General features: G+C 43.0%; 1 protein-coding gene across 1 annotated transcript in view; it reads left to right on the top strand.

The window, feature by feature from the left end:
• The window catches only part of KCNG2 (potassium voltage-gated channel modifier subfamily G member 2), a 393,620-nt gene that overhangs the window by 239,573 nt on the left and 130,591 nt on the right, over nucleotides 1–23,456 (top strand). The window contains exon 2 of the mRNA XM_073566294.1: nucleotides 19,040–19,876. Within this exon, the coding sequence (XP_073422395.1) occupies nucleotides 19,115–19,876 (762 nt within the window). The 5' untranslated portion in view covers nucleotides 19,040–19,114. The remainder of the gene's footprint in view (nucleotides 1–19,039; nucleotides 19,877–23,456) is intronic.

Raw genomic sequence — 23,456 nt, 5'->3', positions numbered from 1 at the left:
TCGCACGACTCCTGCTGCCACCACGCTATCTGTAAGTACATTCCGACTATAAGACGCACCCCTGTTTTCCCCCCAAAATTTTTTGGGGAAAAAGTGCATCTTGTAGTCCGAAAAATACGGTATATAGTGTGTGTATGTGTGATATTTTTATGATATTTCACATCTTTACTTTGTTTATCAAGATAATTCCTTTGAAAAGTAAGTGAGGTTATTAAACCATTGTTTCAACACTCTATACTAAATGAGCAAAGTCACTTAAATACACTTAAGAGAAATATGGGATCAATTTTTCAACAATTTAAAAGAAAATACATTTTTAATTTTTTTATGTTATAAAATATGATAAATTGTAAGGTTTTGATATTTTCAACTTTTATGCACTACGGGAAGCAGCTGCAGAAATTTGCCATGAAAACCTAGTGTACTGCTGTCTGATGTCACTCCTTCCTGTCATGGTTAGGACATGGTTAATGTCCTGTTCTCACAGGGTTAACTTTTGCCGGCCTCTCTTTGGATCTGGGAGGGGTATTTATACTCACTCCAAACTAGCATTCTCTGTCAGTTATACTGCTGTTCTGGTGTGTCTGACCTCTGGTGTGCGTGTACTCTGCGTTGTTTGTTTGCTTCCCGTGTATGACCTGTCTCTCGTTTTTGTACAATTGTCTTTTCTGGTTCTGACCTCCTGGCTTGGCTATCATTACTCCGTTACAGGTTACCCCTATTGTACCGTCTAATGCCCGTTCTGGTTTTATGATCTATTGCTACGTCCTGACTGTCCTTTCTGTCTAATCCTTTGGTACTGTATTGTTATCTTGTGCTTTGACCTCGGCTTGATCTGGTTTCTGTCTCTGTCTATGCCCCTTGGTAACATTGTCCTGTAGTTACCTTTCTAGGAGTTTCCCTGCAGCTCCTAGCTCTGTGGAGCTTAGGCCATGCCCCCAGCAGTCACGTGCTTCAGATCCTGGAGCATGCATTGCCACCACTGCTGCCCGCTCCGCAGGTGTCTTTGTACTCAGGACACGCACTGGCTCAGTGAGCAAGTGCAGTGCGGTGTTCCTGACACTTCCCTTCTCTTCTGGACACTTGCTAAATTGTAAAGGAGAATGAAATTTTGGATCACCATCGATGCCATTTTGTTGTGTTGGTGACTACAAAGTGATACAAATGTGACACTAACTGTTTTAACAAGAACAGTCGGCAACGCCTATACTGCTATCTAGCCCTTTCTATCTGTATCACACAGTACGATTAGATAACTAGCTCAGCAAACTTATCATACATGATATGACTAGATACACAGCTCAGCGAATTGTATCATGTATGATAGGATTAGATATATGGCTCTGCTATGTCAGTGTTAGGGTCCCGTTACATTCAGCAATGCACCAGCGATCCCGACTACGATACGACCCGGTCAGGATCGCTGGTGCATCGCTAAGTGGTCGCTAGTGAGCTGCCAACAGGCAGATCTCACCAACGACGCAGCAGCGATAAGCAATCCGTTGGCGGTCGCTCTTACCAGTCACACCACAGCGATGATGGCGACTTCCGCCTGCGTCCATGCGTCGCTAGTCAGCGCCAGCGGGACGCCAACGAGAGAACAATGGCCCAGGATATTCGAGCGCGATCAGCGATATCCAGCTGGGGGGCTGGTCGCAGGTACGTGTCACATGTCGCGTGATCGCTATTGATATCGCTGTTGCGTCACAAAATCGGTGACGCTTTAGCGATATAGCTAGCGATCTCGCTATGTATGAAAGGCCCTTAAAGCCTCATCAGATGTCTGTGTTGCAGGGATGTCTGAATGAGACTTTTCTTCTGTGTCTGTAAAGTACATCAGAAGAGATGACTTTATCACTGGTTACTGTTCTTTGTACATTGAAATTGAATGTACAGAGCGCTTGCCGCGAGGATGCCATGACTGAGAGTGGTCTACTCTATTTCAGGAGTCAGAAAATCGCAGCATTTGGCTCCATACACCCTTTATACCTTTCTTTAGTTTGGATACACATTGTATGATTGCCGTTACTTTTACCTGTCCCTTTTTGTCTTTATCGTAGGGCAGGAATAGTGTTCCTGCTGCCCCACACACTATCCAGGGCAGTGATTGGGGAAAGACAGGGATAGGAAAGCGATCACATGGTGGTAAAAGAAACTGCTTAGGGACATCAGGGAGCTCAGAGTTTTGCAGGGCAAGTTTGAGGGGATGCCCCTCTTATCTCTCCCTAGTGGAAGTGCTTCCATTCCCATCCATTTCGCTGTGTGCTGTCTGGTTTCAGGGTGGAGTGTGGAATCCTGGGACTGTCCCTGAGTGGTGCTTGGTGTCTGCCGGCAGTAAAGTCCAATCTGGCCACCAGAGGGATGGTGTATACACAGTAAGCAATAAGCCCTCTCTATCCCAGGGTATGTCAGGTCCATCACACATAGAGTCTACAGCCACCTGCATGACAGCACTGTAGTCAGTCACAAGGTAATTTCTTCTGGTACAGCTTTGCGCATGTTGCGGATTTGCCTTTTTAAATTTTGTGCGGAATCTGCCTCTCATGACATAAAACGCAGTTGAAAATCCACACGAATTTGATGCGGATTTTCATGCGGTTTTCTCTGCGGATTTGCAAGCTAAATGAAAATATATTATTTAAAAATACCAATTGTGATGTAATTTTGCTTGTCCAACCTCTTCTTTTACATTTTCCATTGAAGACCATAATATCACTACATAACATTTTCAAATATAATGGTTACACACAAAACAAATATAAGTGAATATATATATATATATATGTGTATATATATATATATCAGCCAGATACCCTCATTAGTAAAATAGTATATAAAGAATTCAATAAAAGACACACACATGAAATTTGTGAGACGCAATATCTGTTTATTTTTCAAAAGAAATTTTTTGAAAAATTGCTTGGGCTCCAGCCTAATTTTCATAACCAGCAGAGGGAAAGATGATGGCTGAGGGCTGATGTTAATATTCTGGGAAGGAGTCAATAGACATAAAGGTTCCCGGGATATTAATATCAGCTCACAGATGTTTGCTTAGCCTTTACTAGCTAGTTTACAGGGGAACCCAAGAAAAAAATTGACATGGGGTCCCCCTATAAAAGCAAACCAGCGAAGGCTAGGCAGACAGCTGCGGGCTGATATTAATAGCCTGGAAAGGGACCATGTATATTGGCACCACCAGGGGCTAAAAACATCAGCTCTCAGCCACCCCAGAAATGGTGCATCTTATAGATGCGCCAATTCTGGCACCTAATCATAGAATAATAGAATCGGAGCGTTGGAAGGGACCTCCTGGGCCATCTGGTCCAACCCCCTGCTCAAAGCAGGATTCGCTAAATCATCTCAGACAGATGTCTGTCTAGCCTCTGTTTGAAGACTTCTATTGAAAGAGATCTCGCCACCTCTCGTGGCAGCCTGTTCCACTCATTGATAACTCTGTCAAAAAGATTTTTCTAATAACTAATTTGTGTCTCCTCCCATTCAGTTTCATCCCATTGCTTCTAGTCTTTCCTTGTGCAAATGAGAATAAAGATGATTCTTCTACAATGTGACAGCCCTTGAGATATTTGTAGACAGCTATTAAGTCTCCTTTATCTTCTCTTCTGCAAGCTAAACATTCCCAAATCCTGCAACCTTTCCTCATAAGACAGTGTTTACAGACCGGTCACCATTCTAGTTGCTCTCCTCTGAACTTGCTCCAGTTTTTTATGTCTTTTTTAAAATGTGACGCCCAAAACTGGACATCGTATTCCAGATGAGGTCTGACCAAAGAGAAATAGAGGGCAATAATGACTTCACGTGATCTAGACTTCATGCTTCTGTTAATACATCCTAGAATTGCATTTGTCTTTTTTGCTGCTGCATCACACTGTTGACTAATATTCAGTCTGTGATCTATTAGTATACCCAAGTCTTTTTCACATGTGCTGTTGCTTAGCCCTATTCCTCCCATTCTGTATATGCTTTTTTCATTTTTATTGCCCAGATGTAGTACTTTGCATTTTTCCCTGTTAAAAACCATTCTGTTAGTTGCTGCCCATTGCTCCAATTTATTTATATCTTTTTGAATCCTCTCTTCTCTAGTATTAGCTATCCCTCCTAGATTTGTGTCATCAGCAAATGTAATCAGTTTACCCTCAATTCCTTCATCTAAATCATTGATAAAGATGTTGAACAATACAGGGCCCAGGACAGAGCCCTGTGGTACCCCACTTGAGACATTCCTCCAACTGGATGTGCAGCCATTTACGACCACTCTTTGGGTCCGATCACTAAGCCAGTTATGAATCCACCTAACAGTTGCCTTGTCCATTCCATACTTAGCCATTTTTTCAATAAGGATTGTGTGAGATACTTTGTCAATGCTTTGCTGTAGTCAAGATATACTATATCTACAGCATTTCCCTGATCCACCCAATCAGTGATTCTGTCATAGAAGGAAATTAAGTTAGTCTGACATGACTTATTAGTTACAAACCCATGCTGATTCTGTTTAATCATTTCATTCTTATCCAGGTACTTACGTACATGTTGTTTAATAATTTGTTCAAAGATCTTTCCTGGTATACAAGTCAGACTCACTGGCCTATAGTTGCTTGGGTCCACCTTCTTCCCCTTTTTGAAGATAGCCTCACTCTTCTCACTTGCCCTGTAGCAGTGGCAAGTGAGGTAATATTTGTGGGGTTGCTGTCACCTGTGTATTGTCCAGTGACATCAAGCCCATGGATTAGTAATGGAGAAGCCTCAATAAGACACCTATCCATTACTAATCCTCTAGTTATATGGTTAATAAAGACACAGCCAGAATAAAGTCCTTTATTTTAAATAATGACAGACTCCTTTATTGAATCTTAATTCACCATACTTACTGCATCGCCTAATACCTGAATCCCTCGATCTCCTGCAGCAAAAATAAAATAATAAACCAACACAAGTACTCCCTGTCCGACGTAGTCCATTTACCGAGTGTCTGCATGGTATCGGTGATACACTGACAGGAGATGCTCGCTCCTGCAGTGCATCACTGAGAATTCACCGGACTTCGTGCTCTCACTTACAGAATGAATAATGTGAGCTGGTGCACTGCTAATACTTCAATGAATATAGGGCGGAGGTGCAAACCAGTGGTCAATACATGAATTCAAAAGAAAAAAAGCAGACCACTGATAGGAATGCACACTGCCAGTATATCATTAAAAGAGATGACTTTATTGATAACAAATGATTAAAAACATTTAAAAAAACAGTGAAAACCGCATAGATCCTGTGCACACCATAAGTATTATAAAGATAGTGCAAATAACATCTCCATAAGAAAAAGCCAAGTACGAATCAAATACAATCATATAAATGGCAATTCATTTAACTATGCAGGAGATTTCAAACAGACATAAATGGTCACTAGATAAAGAGCTGCATGATAAACCCTCCATGGAAAAGCGGACCACTGTGCACAGTGCACAGAGGCGGGAACCCAACGCGTGTCGCCGTTACAAGGACGGCGACACGCGTTGGGTTCCCGCCTCTGCGCCCTGTGCTCACCAACTGGTCTCCCATGGCTCCGTTTATGGCATGTATATAACAGACTTTTTCTGAATGTTCAAGGGACCGCCACCCTTATGTTAGGCCTTGTGCCTTCTTTTTGTGTGGATGCTTTCATCTTAGCATTTTTTTTTTTTGGCCATTTGCATGTGCTTTTGCACTCTTACAGATTGATATATTTGGCCGTTGCATTGGCTTCATTGGCATACTCATTTCAGCATGCTATGGTGTGCATTCCTTTCTCCAGGCCGATTTATGCCTGTAGCTGTTTGATGTGGTATAGTGGTCCGCTTTTCCATGGGGGGTTTATTATGCAGCTCTTTATCTAGTGACCATTTATGTCTGTTTGAAATCTCCTGCATAGTTAAATGAATTGCCATTTATATGATTGTATTTGATTCGTACTTGGCTTTTTCTTATGGAGCTGTTATTTGTACTATCTTTATAATACTTATGGTGTGCACAGGACCTATGCGGTTTTCACTGTTTTTTTTATGTTTTTAATCATTTGTTATCAATAAAGTCATCTCTTTTTATGATATACTGGCAGTGTGCATTCCTATCAGTGGTCTGCTTTTTTTTCTTTTTTGTTTTGTGCTCTCATTTACGGCACTACCGCTTTGAGAATTTTCTCATGCAGTGATGCCACAAGTGACACCATGAACTGCAGTGACCTCTGATGGCGGCGCAGTAATACACTGCAGGAGGGTCACCTCCTGTCAGTGTATCCCCGAGCCGTGTAGAGCAGGCACATCTCCCTATTTGCGCTAGCTAGGTAGATCCAGAAAGAGAGATGAACTCGAGTCTGGATGTGTATAATAAATACAGTAAATACACCCTACACTACTTCCAAGCAGGATAATACCATCCCGCAATGATTAAAAAAACGCGCTAAGATAAGTCACAGCATAAACAGAGCTATACCTTTGTTCACATGGAGTTCAGTACGATTGGACAGAGTCCCGGTTCCAAGGGGTCCCAGTGCACAAACAGCAATTCCAGCAGTAATAGTTCAAATAGTGAAGCCCGCGGTGAATGTCCACAGGGCACAGTTCCTCGTTTCTGGGCAAGAGTTCAAGCGGACCAGACTGGATTCAAGTACCGACTCAAAGGTCCTTTAGAATGCAAGTCGCATTGAGTCGGTACTTGAATCCAGTCTGGTCCACTTGAACTCTTGCCCAGAAACGAGGAACTGTGCCCTGTGGACATTCACCGCGGGCTTCACTATTTGAACTATTACTGCTGGAATTGCTGTTTGTGCACTGGGACCCCTTGGAACCGGGACTCTGTCCAATCGTACTGAACTCCATGTGAACAAAGGTATAGCTCTGTTTATGCTTTGACTTATCTTAACGCGTTTTTTTAATCATTGCGGGATGGTATTATCCTGCTTGGAAGTAGTGTAGGGTGTATTTACTGTATTTATTATACACATCCAGACTCGAGTTCATCTCTCTTTCCGGGTCTACCTAGCTAGCGCAAGTAGTTATTACATGTGAATGGATCTCTATTATAGGACATATTAGGTGGCGTTGTCCATATTTGCTGCTGCTGGTAGTGGGATTGAACGACTTGCGCCTCTGTACGTATTTTTCTTTTCTTACATCTCCCTATTTGACTGTTCTACACGTGAGATCGTCATGGGACACTCGTTATTAAAAGGACTACGGCAGAAAGGTAAGTATATGTTGGTTTATTATTTTATTTTTGTTGCAGGAGATCGAGGGCATTGGAGATTAGGTGTTTGGTGAGAGTAAATGTGTTTTTTTTGTTTTACAATTGAACACAGTCGCCGGATAATGAAACTGCTACTGTCCCATCATCGGCTCATGCTGTCACTGATATATGTGACAGCAGACATAGCCTGATTGGAGTAGTAGTCCCATCAGACAATGCCTGGCTACACAGTCACTCGCAGACCTACACACAGACACCTGCAGATAGACACCCGCAGACACATGCACATATTCTCCGCTCACACATAGTCTCCACCCACACACTCTTCCTCCTTCCTTTCTGCAGCATTTTTGGCACTCAAATATGCAGCTAATCCGCAGACCTTTTTACACCTGCGGTTTAGCTGCAGATTTAACTCACTCAATGTAAGTCAATGGGTGCAGAAACGCTGCAGATCCGCACAAAGAATTGACATGCTGTGGAAAATAAAATGCTGCAAATCAGTGTGGAATTTTCCGCAGCATGTGCACACCAATTCTGGATTCCTATTTATTAACATTGCTCGAGCTACACTTTGAGGATTTGGTGCAAATCCGCGTGGGAAAAACACTGCGGATCCGCAACAAAATCCACAACGGTTGCACATAACCTTAGTCAGATGTCACAGACATCAAAATCAGGATTTACACTGTAAAGCAAAGTTTAGTCAGTGTTCAAAGCACAGTAGCAGGATGGTTTCACTGCTGTGTTCTGAACACTTATCAGTGATGGCGACGGTGAGCACTGGTTAGGCAGTCTGACATCATACTGCTAATGCTAGACTACAGACCTGTTCTCACTGCTTTAAGAACTCACTGCTGAAGCCCTGCTCTCACCACTCAGAGCAGAACTATAGAGGTAACTCCTTCCAGCGGTGAGAAAAGGTCTGTAGCCTGGCATTTGTAGTATAATGCCAGGCTGCCCAACCTGTGCTCACCATCACTGACATGGCGCTCTTCTCAACACCGCTGCCTGCACCTCCTGTCACTACTCACTACTGAACACTGCATGAGCGGTTATTGGGGAAAATTGTAACTATGTGCACAGCATAAGACTTTAGTAAAATAGCATCTGGTCCACCTACTTGTAGCAATATGTTATATGTTGATGTGGCCTCTAGGGGTCTCACTACTTTGATGTGAGTACTATAGAGTGTAAGAACTTGTTGGTTAGTTGTTGTTAGCAGACATCTTGTAATGGAGGAATGTATCACAAGTCTCATGTAATAAACAAGCCTGGAGATATCCAATGAGTGTGATCCTTGACCGGAAATACATAACAGAACATGGTGGCAGCTGGGCACAGAACCTGCAAATCCTCATAGCTTGTGTGAGGCTGGGACTGTACAGAGGATCACAGAGAATCACAGCACCTGTAAGTACAGACTCCCTGACATTACTGCAAAATGGAGACTGGTCTGAAGCCCCCTCAGGGACTGGATGTGACTTCATGTAATTTGTCCCAGACTTGGAGACATTGGAAGGAAGAGTTTACACTGTATGTGGATCTCACAGTGGCCCCCACTGATGACAAACAAAAAGTGAAGCTGTTTTATTACCTTATTGGGGAAAATGGCAGAGAATTAGCCCTCACCTTACTCCCACACACAGACAACCTCCTGCTAGCAAATATTGTGCAAGCATTTGATAAACACTGTGACCCAAAGAAGAATGAGACAGTGGAAAGATATAACTTTTTCACAAGACATCAGGAGGATGGTGAAAATGTGGACAGATATCTGACAGAGCTGAGGAGGCTGGCAACAACATGTGGTTTTGGAGAGATCAGGGACAGTCTAATCAAAGACAGAATGGTGTGTGGCATAAGAGATAGTCATCTCAAATAAAGGTTATTGAGAGAGGAAGACATGACTTTAGAGAAATGCATGCAAATCTGCAGGGCTGCTGAACTGACAAAACACAGCCTGAAGATGATGGCAGACACCAGTGATAATGATAAGGTACATGCAGTATCTATGAAAGGAAAGACAAGATCAAGCTCCCCTATAAGCACTGTCCACTGCAAGTATTGTGGGAAAAGACATGAGAGAGACAAAACCAAGTGTTTAGCATATGGTGAAACCTGCAGATTGTGTGGAAAGAAGAATCATTTCTCAGCTGTCTGCAGGCAAGCAACAGGCAAACAGTACAGACAGCTCCACACTGTGACACCAGACACTGACAGTGCAGAGGACATTACATGGCTACAACTGCAGCCTGCAGCAGAGAAAGTCAATGTAGTCAGGCAGTCAGTAGGCATGGATGCCAAGCAGCTTTATGCAACATTCTTGTTGGATGAGAAGCCCATTAGATTTCAGCTGGATTGTGGAACAAGCTGCAATGTAATTCCATCTGCTCTGCTGAACAAACAGGTTTCTATTGAGCCAACTGACAAGGTACTGGTGATGTACAACGCTGAAAATAAATCATTACCCCATGCCGACATTAGATGATGTTCTACCAGATTTATCAAAAGCTAAAATATTTTCTGTATGTGATGTGAAAAATGGATTTTGGCATGTGGCACTGACTGAAGAATCAAGTTTATTGACCACATTTTCTTCACCATTTGGACGTTTTAAATGGCTGAGAATGCCCATGGGACTAAAACCTGCTCCAGAGGTGTTCCAGCAGACATTAATGCAGGCTTTGGAAGGACTTCCTGGAGTGAAGACAATAGCAGATGATATACTAATAGTGGGAGAAGGTGAAGATATGGAATCTGCAATCAAGGATCACGATCAGAAGATGATACAATTTTTGGACAGATGCAGAGGAAAACACACAAAGCTGAACTTGGACAAATTCAAACTGAAAATGACAGAAGTGGCCTATATTGGACATCGTCTGACTTCAAACGGTGTAAAAGTGGATCCTGAAAAGGTGAGAGCAATACAAGATTTGCCTACCCCTACTGATGTTTGTGGAGTACAACGATTTTTGGGCATGGTAAATTATCTCCAAATTTTGCAGTCATCTGTCGGACATGTGTGAGCCACTGAGACAGCTAACCCACAAAGATGTGCTCTGGGAATGGACGGAAATCCAGGAGACTGCTTTCCAATAAGTAAAGAAAGCTATTGCAGATGCAGCAACCCTAAAGTATTTCGATCCAGATCAAGAAGTAGTGGTACAATGTGATGCTTCAGAAAAAGGCCTTGGAGCTATATTAATGCAGAACAAACAGCCACTCACATTTGCAAGCAGAGCCCTTACAACAAAAGAGCAAGGATATGCTCAGATTGAGAAGGATCTACTGGCTGTGGTATTTGGGTTGGAGAAGTTTCACCAATACACCTATGGTCGACGGGTAAGAGTACAGTCGGATCACAAACCTTTGGAGAGCATTACAAAGAAACCACTACTGAATGCCCCAAAGAGACTACAGCGCATGCTGTTACAACTTCAGAAATATGATTTTGACATCAGGTACTGTCCAGGAAAAGACTTACTGATTGCAGATACGCTAAGCAGAGCTTACCTTCCTATCACAAATTATGAGGAGAAAGACATTGAAATCATCAATATGTATAACTACCTTGCAGTGTCAAAAGAAAAGTTGAAGAAAATCCAGACTTGCACAGAGAAGGATAAGTCTCCAGAGTTTAAAGACTGTCATCTTGCAGGGCTGGCCAAAATACAAGCAACATGCTCCAAGGGAAGTTTCACCATTCTTCCACATAAGAGATGAATTGTCAGTGCAGCAAGGAATCATCTTTAAAGGAGACAGGGTGGTTATACCAGAAGTTCTCAGAAGAGACATACTGAAAACATTGCACTCTTCCCACTTAGGCATGGAAGGATGTCTACGTCGAGCGCGAGAGTCTGAACTCCGGGAGAGCCGTGGGGCGTACCACACCCTCTACAGCGAGCTACAGGCAAACCCGGGGAAATTTACAGATTATATCCGGATGTCCCAAGAAAGTTTCAGGGATTTGCTTGTCCAAGAATCCATCCGGAGACAGGACACACAGCTCCGTCGTGCGATTCCTCCTGAGGAACGGCTCCTGGTGACATTACGGTACGTAATATTTAAAAACCAAGGTGGGGTGTCTGCATTTTTTTTTTATGACATGTATTATTCTAAACCTGGCCTAATTATTTTTCGTGAATGTACTAATTTTTTTTTTATTTTAAAAAACCATATACAGAAATATTAATTTTACTTCTTTCTCTGTTTCGCAGATTCCTGGCGACTGGAGAGACCCTATCTTCACTACACTTCCAGTACCGTATTGGAATCTCCACCTTGTCTGGAATTGTCGCGGACACCTGCCGGGTTCTCTGGAACCTTTCTTTGTCCAGAATTTATGCCCCTGCCCACCGCTGAAAAGTGGATGGAAATTGCTGACAAATTCTGGACAGTATGCAATTTCCCCAACTGTTTGGGAGTGGTGGATGGGAAATGCATACGGATCATCAAACCCAAAAGAACTGGATCGGAGTATTATAATTACAAAAAGTACTTTTCAACAGTACTCATGGCCATTGTGGATGCCGGATGTATGTTTGTAGCAGTAGACATTGGAGCATTTGGCCGTGGTAATGACTCCCAGGCTTTTAAAAACTCAGGCATGGGCCAGAGGTTGTATGGCAACCAATTTAATTTCCCTATGCCACGGCCTCTTCCCCACACCGAAGCTCCGCCACTGCCCTTTGTAATGGTTGGGGATGAGGCTTTTCAAATGTGCTCAAACCTACTGAAACCATACTCCAGCTGTGACTTTGACCACACCAAAAAAATCTTTAATTACAGGCTGACCAGGGCCAGAAGAACTGTAGAGTGTGCTTTTGGGATTCTTGTCTCCAGATGGCGAATTCTCGGCACAGCCATTAATCTGAAACTGGAAACAGTGGATGAGGTGGTAAAGGCGTGTGTGGTTCTACATAATTTTGTGATGGCTAAAGAGCACCCGACCTTTGAACTCGATGATGCTGCTCCTAACCCATTGCCTGAATTCAGTCAGCACCCTCTCAGGTCATCCGTTGAAGTTGGCCAAATGAGGGACCAATTTGAGGCCTACTTTTTCTCTGATGTAGGACGGGTGCACTGGCAAGTTGAAATGGTGTAAAACTGTTTTCGTGTGTGTATGTTAATAAAAAACCTGTTTTGATACCTGTACCAAGTGCACTATGTCTTTTTACACTACATTATAATAAACAACTTCCCATGTATACCTGTGAATTAATGATGTTCTCACACCTGGGCAGGTAACTACACATACGAGTTAAACTGCAGCATCGCTAGTTTTCGTGAAATATATTGGTACGAAGTGACGCTGCAGGTTAAAAATCATGTGTATTAACCTGCCCATGATTGATAAATAGTTATGATACTAGGCCTGAGTATTGGCCATAGGCCTGAGTATTGGCCATATGACGTGTATTTTACGCATCAGTTGATTGAACACACACTTGGGGTATGTGCACACGGTGCGGATTCTACTGTGTTTCCGCAGTGTTTCTGCACCTGCGGGTCCGCAGCAGATTTTGCTGCATTGTACAGTACCTTTATTTCCTATGGAAATAAAAAAACGCAGTGCACATGCTGGGGATTTTTCCGTGGTTTACAATCCGTAGCATGTCAATTGTTTGGTGCAGAAACGCTGCAGTTTTACACCTCATCCATTATGAGGTGTAAAACCGCAGGCAATACCGCAGATAAACCGCAGGACTTTTGTCCTGCGGATTTACCTGCGGTTTTCTCTCCAAAATCCGCAGAAGCAAAAAACTACGTGTGCACATAGCCTTAATAAGAGTATGTTGTTAATTACATGGTATATCTATCATCCCCCTGGCCTAGTATAACAATAAGAGAAATGAGGATGGTAAAAACAGCTCATCCTCAAAACACTTAATGACACCTTGCAAAGTTGAAGGCGCATTGTATGTACGGCGCACTGTGTGTAGGCAGCGCAAAAAATATTAATCAAACTTTGTTATGGTAAACAAGAAATTCAAATTTATTTTTAAACAAAAAAATTATAAAAAACTTTATTTTTTTGGCGTTTGGTGACAGATGGTTGCAAGTTGGGGGTGTGCAGTGAAGATGAACAGCTTATAGTGGATGAAGGTGTTCTAGGGGAAGGTGCAACAAAACTTGTGGGTGAAGGGAGGCCAGTGATGGCAATGGAACTAGACACACTAGGATGAGAGGACAGAGGTTCAGTGACAGTGGTCCTAAGTGTTTTTTGTCTCCTTAAACTGGCCTGCCTGGACCTCCTTGGGCCCCATGCCTGCCTTGATTGTTGGCCCCGCCTGGAACTTGTGGCAAATAAGGAATGTAGGTCCCCCGTCTGCTGCTGTGGCTGCTGCTGCTGTGCCTGCTGCTGCTGTGGCTGTGGCTGCTGCTGCTGTGGCTGCTGCTGATGCTCTGTGGTGGCGGTGGCAGTGCTTGTCCTTGCAGGAGGACTGGTGGCGGCAGTGATGGTCCATGTTTGCGGAGTGGTAGTGGCAGGGCTAGTACATGTTATAGTGCTGGCGGCAGGGCTGTTCCACGTTTGAGGAGTGGTCACGGTGGCTGTGCGCCAAGCATGCATGGGGTGGTGGTGGTGCTCCAGACAGGAGCAGCACTTGCTATGGTGGTGTTGGTGAAGTGACCAGCAGCACTCAGACTTGTGGTGGTGTAATGGTGGGTGTCCTGGCTTTGAATAGAGGTGTCCGTGCAGTGGTATGCAGCACAAGTCTGTAGTGAGGTGAAGCGAGTCAATAGTGGCACTGTTGGAAATGACACTACTGACTGCTGCCCGTACTGATTATGCTGCATAGCCTGCAAGAAAGCATTGTTGCAGGCCTGCAGCACACTCAGCTGTTGCTCAGGACTAAGGAGTTCCGCCATGCCCTTTTTCAATTTTACTAAAAAAATGGTGCGCTGGTCTGTTGAGATCGGCCTCCAGACGGTCAAGGCGCTGTTCGACAGAGTGGAAGTGGTGTTCCATGTGGTTAAAACCACGTTCCATTACTGAAAAACCGCTTTCCACTCTGTCTGACAGCGACTTGAGGCTGGCATTAAAGGCCTCGCTCAAGTGCATAAACTCGGGCAAGACATTCCTGTCCAAGGCCCTCTGCCGCTGGCGGGTAGTGCCCGCATAACCAGTGGCAGAGACCTGGGACAGGAAAACACCTGATTGACCAGCTTCCTGGTCAGCAGCTGTCCGTGTTGCAGACGTGCAAGGTGCTTCCTGGCTGTCAGATGGCTGAGACGAGTCCGAGGACGTCCGATGAAGGACCGCTTCAGGGCCAGGTTGCAGGGTGCTGCTCCAGGTGCTGTTGAAGAAAGGAAAAACATTACTATCATGCATTTACAAGAAGCACCAGCTGTGGAATAGAAAAACACAGATTAATAAAAATAAAAAACAAAAATTATAATACTTGCGCTCTGGTGGCAAGGACCGGTCTTAGGAACTGCAAAGCTTGATAGTGCCGGTATTTTGTTCTGGTCCTTGCCGCTGAACCACTGCGAACCTGTCCCTCAGCACGAACATCAGTGTTGAAGCGGTCCTTGATCGAGCGCCAACGTGTTCGGACTTTGTTCACTGTTGGAAAAACAAACAAACAACATTTAACAATTGTGTATGATGCACAAAATATGCTATCACTAAACCCAACAGTGCCATCACGAACAAGAGTCAATGCGGTACAATACAGCAATACATTACCCAAAGCAGTCACTGTTGAGCCAGATGACACTGTTGGGTTTCCTGCTTGAATATATCTAGCATGAAACCCAACAGTGCCATCACGAACAAAAGTCAATGCGGCACAATACAGCAATACAATACCCAAAGCAGTCACTGTTGAGCCAGATGACACTGTTGGGTTTCCTGCTAGAATATATCTAGCTCGAAACCCAACAGTGCCATAACGAGCAAGAGTCAATGCGGCACAAAACAGCAATACAATACCCAAAGCAGTCACTGTTGAGCCAGATGACACTGTTGGGTTTCCTGCTAGAATATACTGTATCTAGCACGAAACACAACAGTGCCATCAAGGACAATAGTCACTGCGGCATAACGGAGCAGGGAAATACTAAATGCCTTTTTGGCGGTTGCAGTGGCACTGTCCCAGCCATCCATCAACGCTGTGGCCACCTCATTCCATAGCCGACGGGTCACCACATTGTCCTTGTACAACCGGTCATGGCTGTCCCACAACGGGGCACGCTTCTGGACCAGGCGGATAAGGTGCTCATTATCCAGGTAGACGTCTTCATCCCGTTGTGGAACCTAGACAAAAAACATTCATTAGAATATTCGAATTTTGTGTGAATAAAAAGTTAAAAAAGATCCAGAAAAGAGGAAAGATAGAAGATAAAAAATAAAGGACATTACAAATCATTTGATACTTACATTCCGTATCACCACCGGGACTTGGCTTGGCTGCTCATGCTGTTCGCCTTCACTAGTCGCGTCCGCTGAAGATGACGATGTCTGAAAAAAAAAACAAACGTTAGAGATTTTGAGAAGCAGCAGATATACTTACCAAACGCACGGAAATAATCACCTCACGGTCTGCTTGCGCCAGTTCCTGCCGGGATGGTGAATATTCAGATTCCGAAGACATACTGCATGTAAAAATAATACAAAGCATTAGCACATATCCAAATTAAAAGGACAGGAATATATTTTTAGATGTAATAATACTCACATTCTTGCCGCTGAAGCTGGAAATGCTCTCCAGGCTGTCTCTATAGTTGTGGTAAAGTTCTGGCAGACACCTACTTTTATACAAACATGAAGTTTTTGTAGTTGGGGTTTTTTATAACTTGTCTAACCAATGGACACCTAAAAAATGCATGCGCAAAAAAACCGCATACTTGCGCATGCCAATGCGCACGTATGCACACCCATAGACAATGTTAATTTTTTGCGCAAAACATGCGCATACGTTTTTTTTTAAGCGGTTGGGTGGACCAAACAATGCAACATGTAGCGTCTGGAAATTATGGACGCGCATCTTAAAAAAACGCAGCGCACGAAAAACGCATACGTGCGCATGCTAATGCGCACGTATGCACACCCATGTTAAATATAGGTTAAAAAACCGCATGCGCACATATGCGCAAAAACGCAGCGCAAAAAAATGCAAATGTGAAACCAGCCTAAGCTACAGTGCAGCTTAAAGATTTACATGGGGACCATTGATCACAATATATTAAATATCAAGTTTATCATATATTCATATATAAAATAATATATTCCAAACCCCAACTTACACACTTATAGCCTGATAGGGAAACCCTGATTCTATGGGGACCCTTCATACACTCTTAGGGTCTTGCTCTTAATACTTCTATGAAACAATTCATATATTAGCTCTCAGAGAAAGAGATCAACTCTCACCTAGTCTTTTGTTATTCTTGCACCTCATGATTCATGTAACTGAAGGACATATCACGAGTTCCACGTAGGCCTAATGTAGATAATGAGTACATAGTCTTAAGGCCCTTTTACATTTAGCGATGCACCAGCAATCCGACCAGCGATACGACCCGGTCAGGATCGCTGGTGCATCGCTAAATGATCGCTAGTGAGCTTTCACACAGAAAGATCTCACAGCGATGCAGCAGCGACGCAGCGCACGATACTCACCTTTCACACACAGCCATCCTGGCGTCCTCCCGCCCGCCTCCACGCGTCGCTCGTCGTCACAGCAGGAAGCCCAGCAGGAAGCTGACGACGAGAAATGGAGCCGGACATTCTCGCGCGATCAGCGATGGACAGCGGGGGGAGCCGGTCGGAGGTAAGTATCACACATAGCGATATCGCTAGCGATATCGCTATAACGTCACAAAATCGGTGACGTTATAGCGATATCGCTAGCGATATCGCTATGTGTAAAACCCCCTTTAGAATTAGATGAATCACTGTAGATAAAGGGGCTATAAGCCCTTATTAGGACAGGTTAGGAGGCTAATGCTAGGGTATTGTATAATCAACACCTGTTTACGTGTTTCTCTGGAAATTCCCGAATGTATCTAATAATTAACAGCCAAAGACAATCTGATTGGTGACCAAATATGAATATGATTGGTTAGAACCATTTATGCTTACTTTTGATAATTAATCAGCCAATGAAATATGATGATGTAATGTTAACACCCACCAGAAAGGGTATATATGACCGCACCTTTTTATTAAATGAAGGGTGCTTAGACAGCATCTTTGATACAGATACACCCTGTCTCTGTGTTGATTTGTCGCCTTGCCCGGGCAACAAGCTAATCTGGCTACCATCCGGTATATCTAAAGATCTCCCGTTGAGAGATAAAGATCAAACTCATCAAGCCCACAATTGTGATCCTTTCTACTTGCATATAAAAGCCCAAATTTAGTCTTATTCTGGTTCAATTTTTTATTTCTACTTTACTTTTTTGCCTGTGGGACAATAATTTGCACAGAGGAGACAAGTCAATATGAATGATGATCAGCAATGGAATATATTATCTTTTGGGTATGCATTTTGCCAAGTTTTGTAGTTTATAATGACCAAAGTTTCTGTGCCACTCAATAGGGTTTGCAAATATCCATGAATGTTACATAAACCCATTTAGATGTATGAAATGGGGTTTTCGGTCTTTTAAACTTCTGCACTATATCTGCAGCTTGTAAAAATACCATATAGCTGCATTTGTATGAGATTACGCTATAACAGACTGCAATCATTCAAAACCTTTAGTAAAACTGGCAGTAAGCATGTAAAGCGGATCTGTCACTAGATTTCACAATACAATCGGCATTTATTAAATGGATCTAGAAGTATAAGAATTTAGCAGTTACTAGAAAAAATCCAATCAGAATGTCTGAGTTCAACTTTCCTATAGGATTATGCAATCTCCGCCTGCCTGGCATGATTTCTTTAACGCCTCCTTAATACCACTTCTCCCTGCTGCTGAAATCTCAAGCTACTCAGTACATGCTGCAGCAATCTGTCAGGCTAGGTGGGTGGGAGGTGACTGAATTCACTTGCACTCTCGTGAATTTTCAAAGTCTGTCCACCAGTCTCATTGGGTTTAAGACATCTGTTTAATAATGTGCATAGTTTGTGTTGTTGCATCCACTTTAAGGTAGCACTCCTGTCTACATTTTCTAGTTTTGCAGTGAGGAAAATAAGTATTTGATACACTGCAGATCAGATTCATACAGAACTAGTTGTGCTATCTGAAGTCACTTTTCAAGCTAATTCTTATAAAACTCATTTTGTGAAATGTATTGAGAGTAAATGTACCTTATACCGCTAATATTCTTTAATACTCTGCTGGGGACCCTAGTCATTCTGTTTGTGGCTTAATCATGTCTCATGATGATCTGTTTTGACTTATGCTCACTTACAGTACATATTCCGAGAGGAGAGCAGATCATTATTTCCTGTGTGATTATCACATTCATCTTGGGCTGCCATCCTTCTGATTTGTTTGTTTTTGCAGAAACCCATACATCAAATTCAGCTCAAATACTATAACTGTAAAAAAAAAAAAGTTGCTGTGTAAGTTTATGATGCAAATCTGTGGTCTAGGATGGTGAGCTCAAATTGGAGTAGTTCCAGTGTCATTGTATGTTAATTTATCTCCTCTGATTCATAAACTGTGATCATTCCCTCACACAACCATCATGAGATTTGTGAACACGTGCAACGTTGACCAACGTCTGAAGTTTATTGCTTTTGGATATACCGTTCCATGTTCTGTTTACATTCCATTAATTTTATGTACTCTGCTCCCATAAACAATACTAAAATTATGAACACATGCTCTTCTCTTTCAGATCTGGAGCTGATTTGGTTGATAGAGCATCTACCGTTTCTTCTAGAAAGAGTGGTTGCCTAAATGAAGAAAGCCAATGTATCAGGAAATGGCATTACTGGCAGGAAAAGCAGAGGCCGACTTCACCTCCTTTAGGTTTAAGAATGTGAGTGAGAATTTTTGTGAAGTGCGGACCCGGAAAGGGGTATTCTACAAAACAGCTAAGCTCCTTCGACCTGGAGAGGAGAGATGTTACAGAGGCCAAGTGGAGGATAGGATGCGACATGTCATAATCAATGTAGGGGGCATAAAGTACCGGATCCCATGGACCACACTAGAAGACTGTCCACTAACACGGCTGGGAAAACTTAAAGCTTGCAACAATTATGATGAAATCATGGATATTTGTGATGATTATGACATCAATTGCAATGAGTTTTTCTTTGATCGTAACCCCTGTGCCTTTAGGACTATTATGACTTTCTTGGCAGCTGGCAAGCTAAGGATACTGAGAGAGATGTGTGCCCTTTCTTTTCAGGAAGAACTTATATACTGGGGGATAGAGGATGAGCAATTGGAGTGGTGCTGCCTTAGAAAGCTGCAGCAGAAGGAAGAGGAATTAGCTGAAGCTAAGATGTATGAAGGCGAATATGGCACCTCCAAGGAGAATTCACAAAGTGCCTTGCAGGACAGTGGGCGTTTAGCCCAATGCATGAAGCATCTCAGGGACATGGTGGAGAACCCTCACTCAGGGATTCCTGGAAAGATTTTTGCCTGTTTGTCCGTTTCTTTTGTGGCAATCACAGCTGTAAGTCTCTGTATTAGCACCATGCCAGATTTCAGAGACGAGGAAGATAGGGTAAGTCATCATAACATAATGCTGAGTTGATATCTGAGTTTGAGAATTCATTTCTGAAATAGATCAGTTGCATAACTGATGTCATTGGAAGTGCAGGGGCTCCATTGATTCTTATAGGTCTATCTGGGTTCCGTTATGTGTCAGTTTGTAGAATGTAAAAATAAGCAAAACTTTTTTTCTGTTCTAAAAAAAACTGACAGTTGATCCCTTTTGGACATTAATTCCATGTGTCAGTTCCTAAAATGGAAAATACAAATGGAATTCCTAATTGCAGGTATGAATCCAGCTCTACCAATAATTTACATGTATTATATAAGCAACAGAAACAATCTTTTTCAGCATAGGATAATGTAAAAGTTCATGCCACTTTGACATGTTCCCTTAAACTGTGTTCTTTTTTTCTTATTTTTATTTCACCGCTCTGTTGCGGAGATATTAGCAATCAAAGTATTTGGCACCTAATTAGTTATCTTTTTAAAGCGAAAGTGGGTGTTATCAACCATTTTGACTGAGGGCATGTATTTCTGTCTCCTGTATGATGTCGGCCAAACATAACAGGCAGCAACACACAAAGGGAAGAATAGCTTAGAGCAAGGGTGGGCAATTAATTTTCCCAAGGGGCCACATGAGAAACTGGCACTGCTGTGGAGGGCCGAACCAATCGGCTGAACTTAAAGGGGTGGTCCGAAACCAAAGGTGAATTTCATATTAAATGTATATCTATTCAGTGTAATAATATAATCTTGTTTTCTAATATACTTCAGTGAAAAATTCCCTAACGTACCTTCTACATTCTGAATTCTTGTGTTGTGTTTTTTGTTGTTTTTTTATGTCCCATGACATTTTGTTTGAGATTCACCAGTGCATGCTGAGATACTCGAATGAGCTGTCATCAGGAGGCAGAAGCTGGGGACACTGCCACAGCCTCTGCGCCCTCTCTGAAATTAGGCACCATCAGTGATATCTGTTTTGGAGGTTCGGCTAGTCCTGCTCATCTGATAATGCGTTGGTTGTAAATTGTGACGTATACTCAGTATGAGCTTCTTATGCTATACTAGATGGAGGCCCGATGCTATCGCATCAGGAGGGCGAATGTCACGATTAGGGCAGGCTTTGCAGCTTTGAGAATCTCCCCCCCCATGTGCTCACCCACCTATCCACTCTCTCTCCCCATGTGCTGACTTCTCCCATCTGTGGTCTCTTCTTTGACCTGTCCACCCTATGTGCTATCCCCCTTGTCTGCTGTCTCTCGCCTTCCTGTGCTGTGTTCTCCCCTCATGTGCTGTCCTGTTTGAGCTGTCTCCCCCCTGTGCTCTGTCTTTCTCACCCCTGTGCGCTTTCTCTCTCCCCATCGGCTGTCTTCTCCTCTCATGTCATCTCTTGTTTGACCTGTGTACCTCATCACTAAACAGTCAGTGCGCAGCATGTCAGGAGGAATTTCTATTTAAAAGGGTTTTCCCACGAATGAAAGTTCACTTTAAAAATTGTCTGTGTCTGGCCGTGTACAGAAGATACCACAGCTCCTGGGCAGGGGAAGAAGCAAAAGACAATACTGACATTACAGCAGGAGATCACAGAGGATACATTTTGTGAGGTAAAATATTGTTTAAAAACAGTGAAATATTTTACCTCACAAAATGAATCCTCTGTGATCCCCTGCTGTAATGTCAGTATTGTCTTTTGCTTCTTCCCCTGCCCAGGAGATGTGGTATGCTCCGTACACAGTCAAACACAGACAATTTTTAGAATGAACTTTCGTTCGTGGGAAAACCCCTTTAATGTGACCAGCTTCCTCTGGCTATACACACGTTGCACATCTGCCACCGGCATCAGCCGAATGATTCACTGTGCCTGCACAGAATTTGCGCAGGCGCAGTGCGATGGTGTTCCGCTGGTGGTACCGCGCAAGAGGCTGTGAGAGTGTATGAGTGTCTGTGTGTGTGAGTGAGTGGTGCGACGGCGTTCTGCTGGTGGTACCGCGCAATAGGTTGGTACCAGCATCAGTTACCATATTGAGACACCCATCACTTGGGTGTCCCAATATGGCGGTTGGTGGACTTCCTCCGCTTGGAATTCTGGGATACGTTGACATCTGGACAGAACAGGAAATGAAAACATTACAAGGCAATTATATAAATAGATTCCTTTGAATACACAGTGACAGTGTGCTCCCTTGCTTGTTCTAAGAATGCGAGGAAGACCCGGCAGGGACCAGTCCAGTCTCTGAAACAGATGACTCTTTATTTCATGGTGGGGAAAGCAGCTGTGGCAGTGAGCGCATCCTCTGCCCCCAGATGATGTCCCATGTGAGTACCCAAAAATGCACTGAGATTCTCAAACAAATGTCATTGGAAGTTAAAAAAAAAAGCAAAAAAAACACAAGCAGACAGGAGTTAGAGTAGAGAGGCAAAGGTAGACATTTTTTAACTAAAATTAGAAAAGTGATTAGATTATTGAATTAAATTTAGTATGAAAGTCACTTTTGGTTTCGGATCACCCTTTAATTTTGCATAATATTAATTTTGTCACATTATAAAAAGCAGTTGCTTATGTGATGTAGTTTACATGAGCGTATAAATAAAATCGTTCATTTCATCCAGAAAAAGACGATTTTCCATTTGTATTGTCATCCTTTTGGCATCCATTTTTATACATCAGAAGTGAATACAATTTTAAAGAAGAAATAGTGTCCTGTGTTAGTAATGTAAATGTATTCGTAAAAATTGGATGCTATGTGGATGATTCATATGGGATCCAATTTTTTTATTTTTGCACACCCATTGACTTCAACAGGCAAGTCTGATCTGAAAAACAGAAGTGACCGATGAGTGCTGTGACATTTCTCAGACAGACATTTTCAAGCTGTAATATAATTAGCTCAATTCCATAACATTGCTCCCAGTGCTCTGTCTGAGGTCAGGTTTATTTTTTTTCATAGACGGCACTTTGAAAAATATTACAGTTGTGTGAAAGTGGCCTGATAATACTGTTTGCAATGAAGCTTATCGTAACACGTAATAGGAGTTGATCAAGCAATAAATTGGGACCATTGGAAAAAAGTTTTTCTGCCACCTATACTCCACATGCAGAGAACCACATCACATATGGGCAAGAGCTGACTGTCATGGGGTGGGAATCCTTATTGCAGTCTATGGAGTGGATGTGATAAGCCACAGATCACAGGGGGAGCTGTTGTGAGTTCATTCTCTGATTCCCCTTCTGGACTCCCTCTGGTGGTGTCGGGAGGTGGTGCGGCTGGTTTGATCGGTGGAGGTCTGCCACCTGAGAATGAGGATGACGATTGGATCTCAGGATTCTCAGATTGGATTTAATACAGCCGACGCCCTATTCAGTTGCTGGTGATTCCTTCTGGCTTGTCAGCTCTTGGTTTTCAGCTCTGTTCCAGTCATCTAAAGCTAAGTTTTTCTGCTAATGTTCACACTTGATTTTGTTGGTCTATTCAGTTTTTTGTGTGGTCTGCCAGCCCCGGCTGGGGGCTGAGCTGAATTTCCACTCTTATTTATCAGTATTTTGCCAATTGGCTTTTTGTCCCTTGCTAGTTCCGTCTCTTTTTGCTCTG

The sequence above is a fragment of the Dendrobates tinctorius genome, unplaced genomic scaffold, assembly GCF_039654945.1.
Source record: "Dendrobates tinctorius isolate UK_male_01 unplaced genomic scaffold, ASM3965494v1 ptg000004l, whole genome shotgun sequence".
NCBI classification, from domain to species: Eukaryota; Metazoa; Chordata; class Amphibia; order Anura; family Dendrobatidae; genus Dendrobates; species Dendrobates tinctorius.
This window is presented reverse-complemented; position numbering and strand designations above follow the sequence as displayed.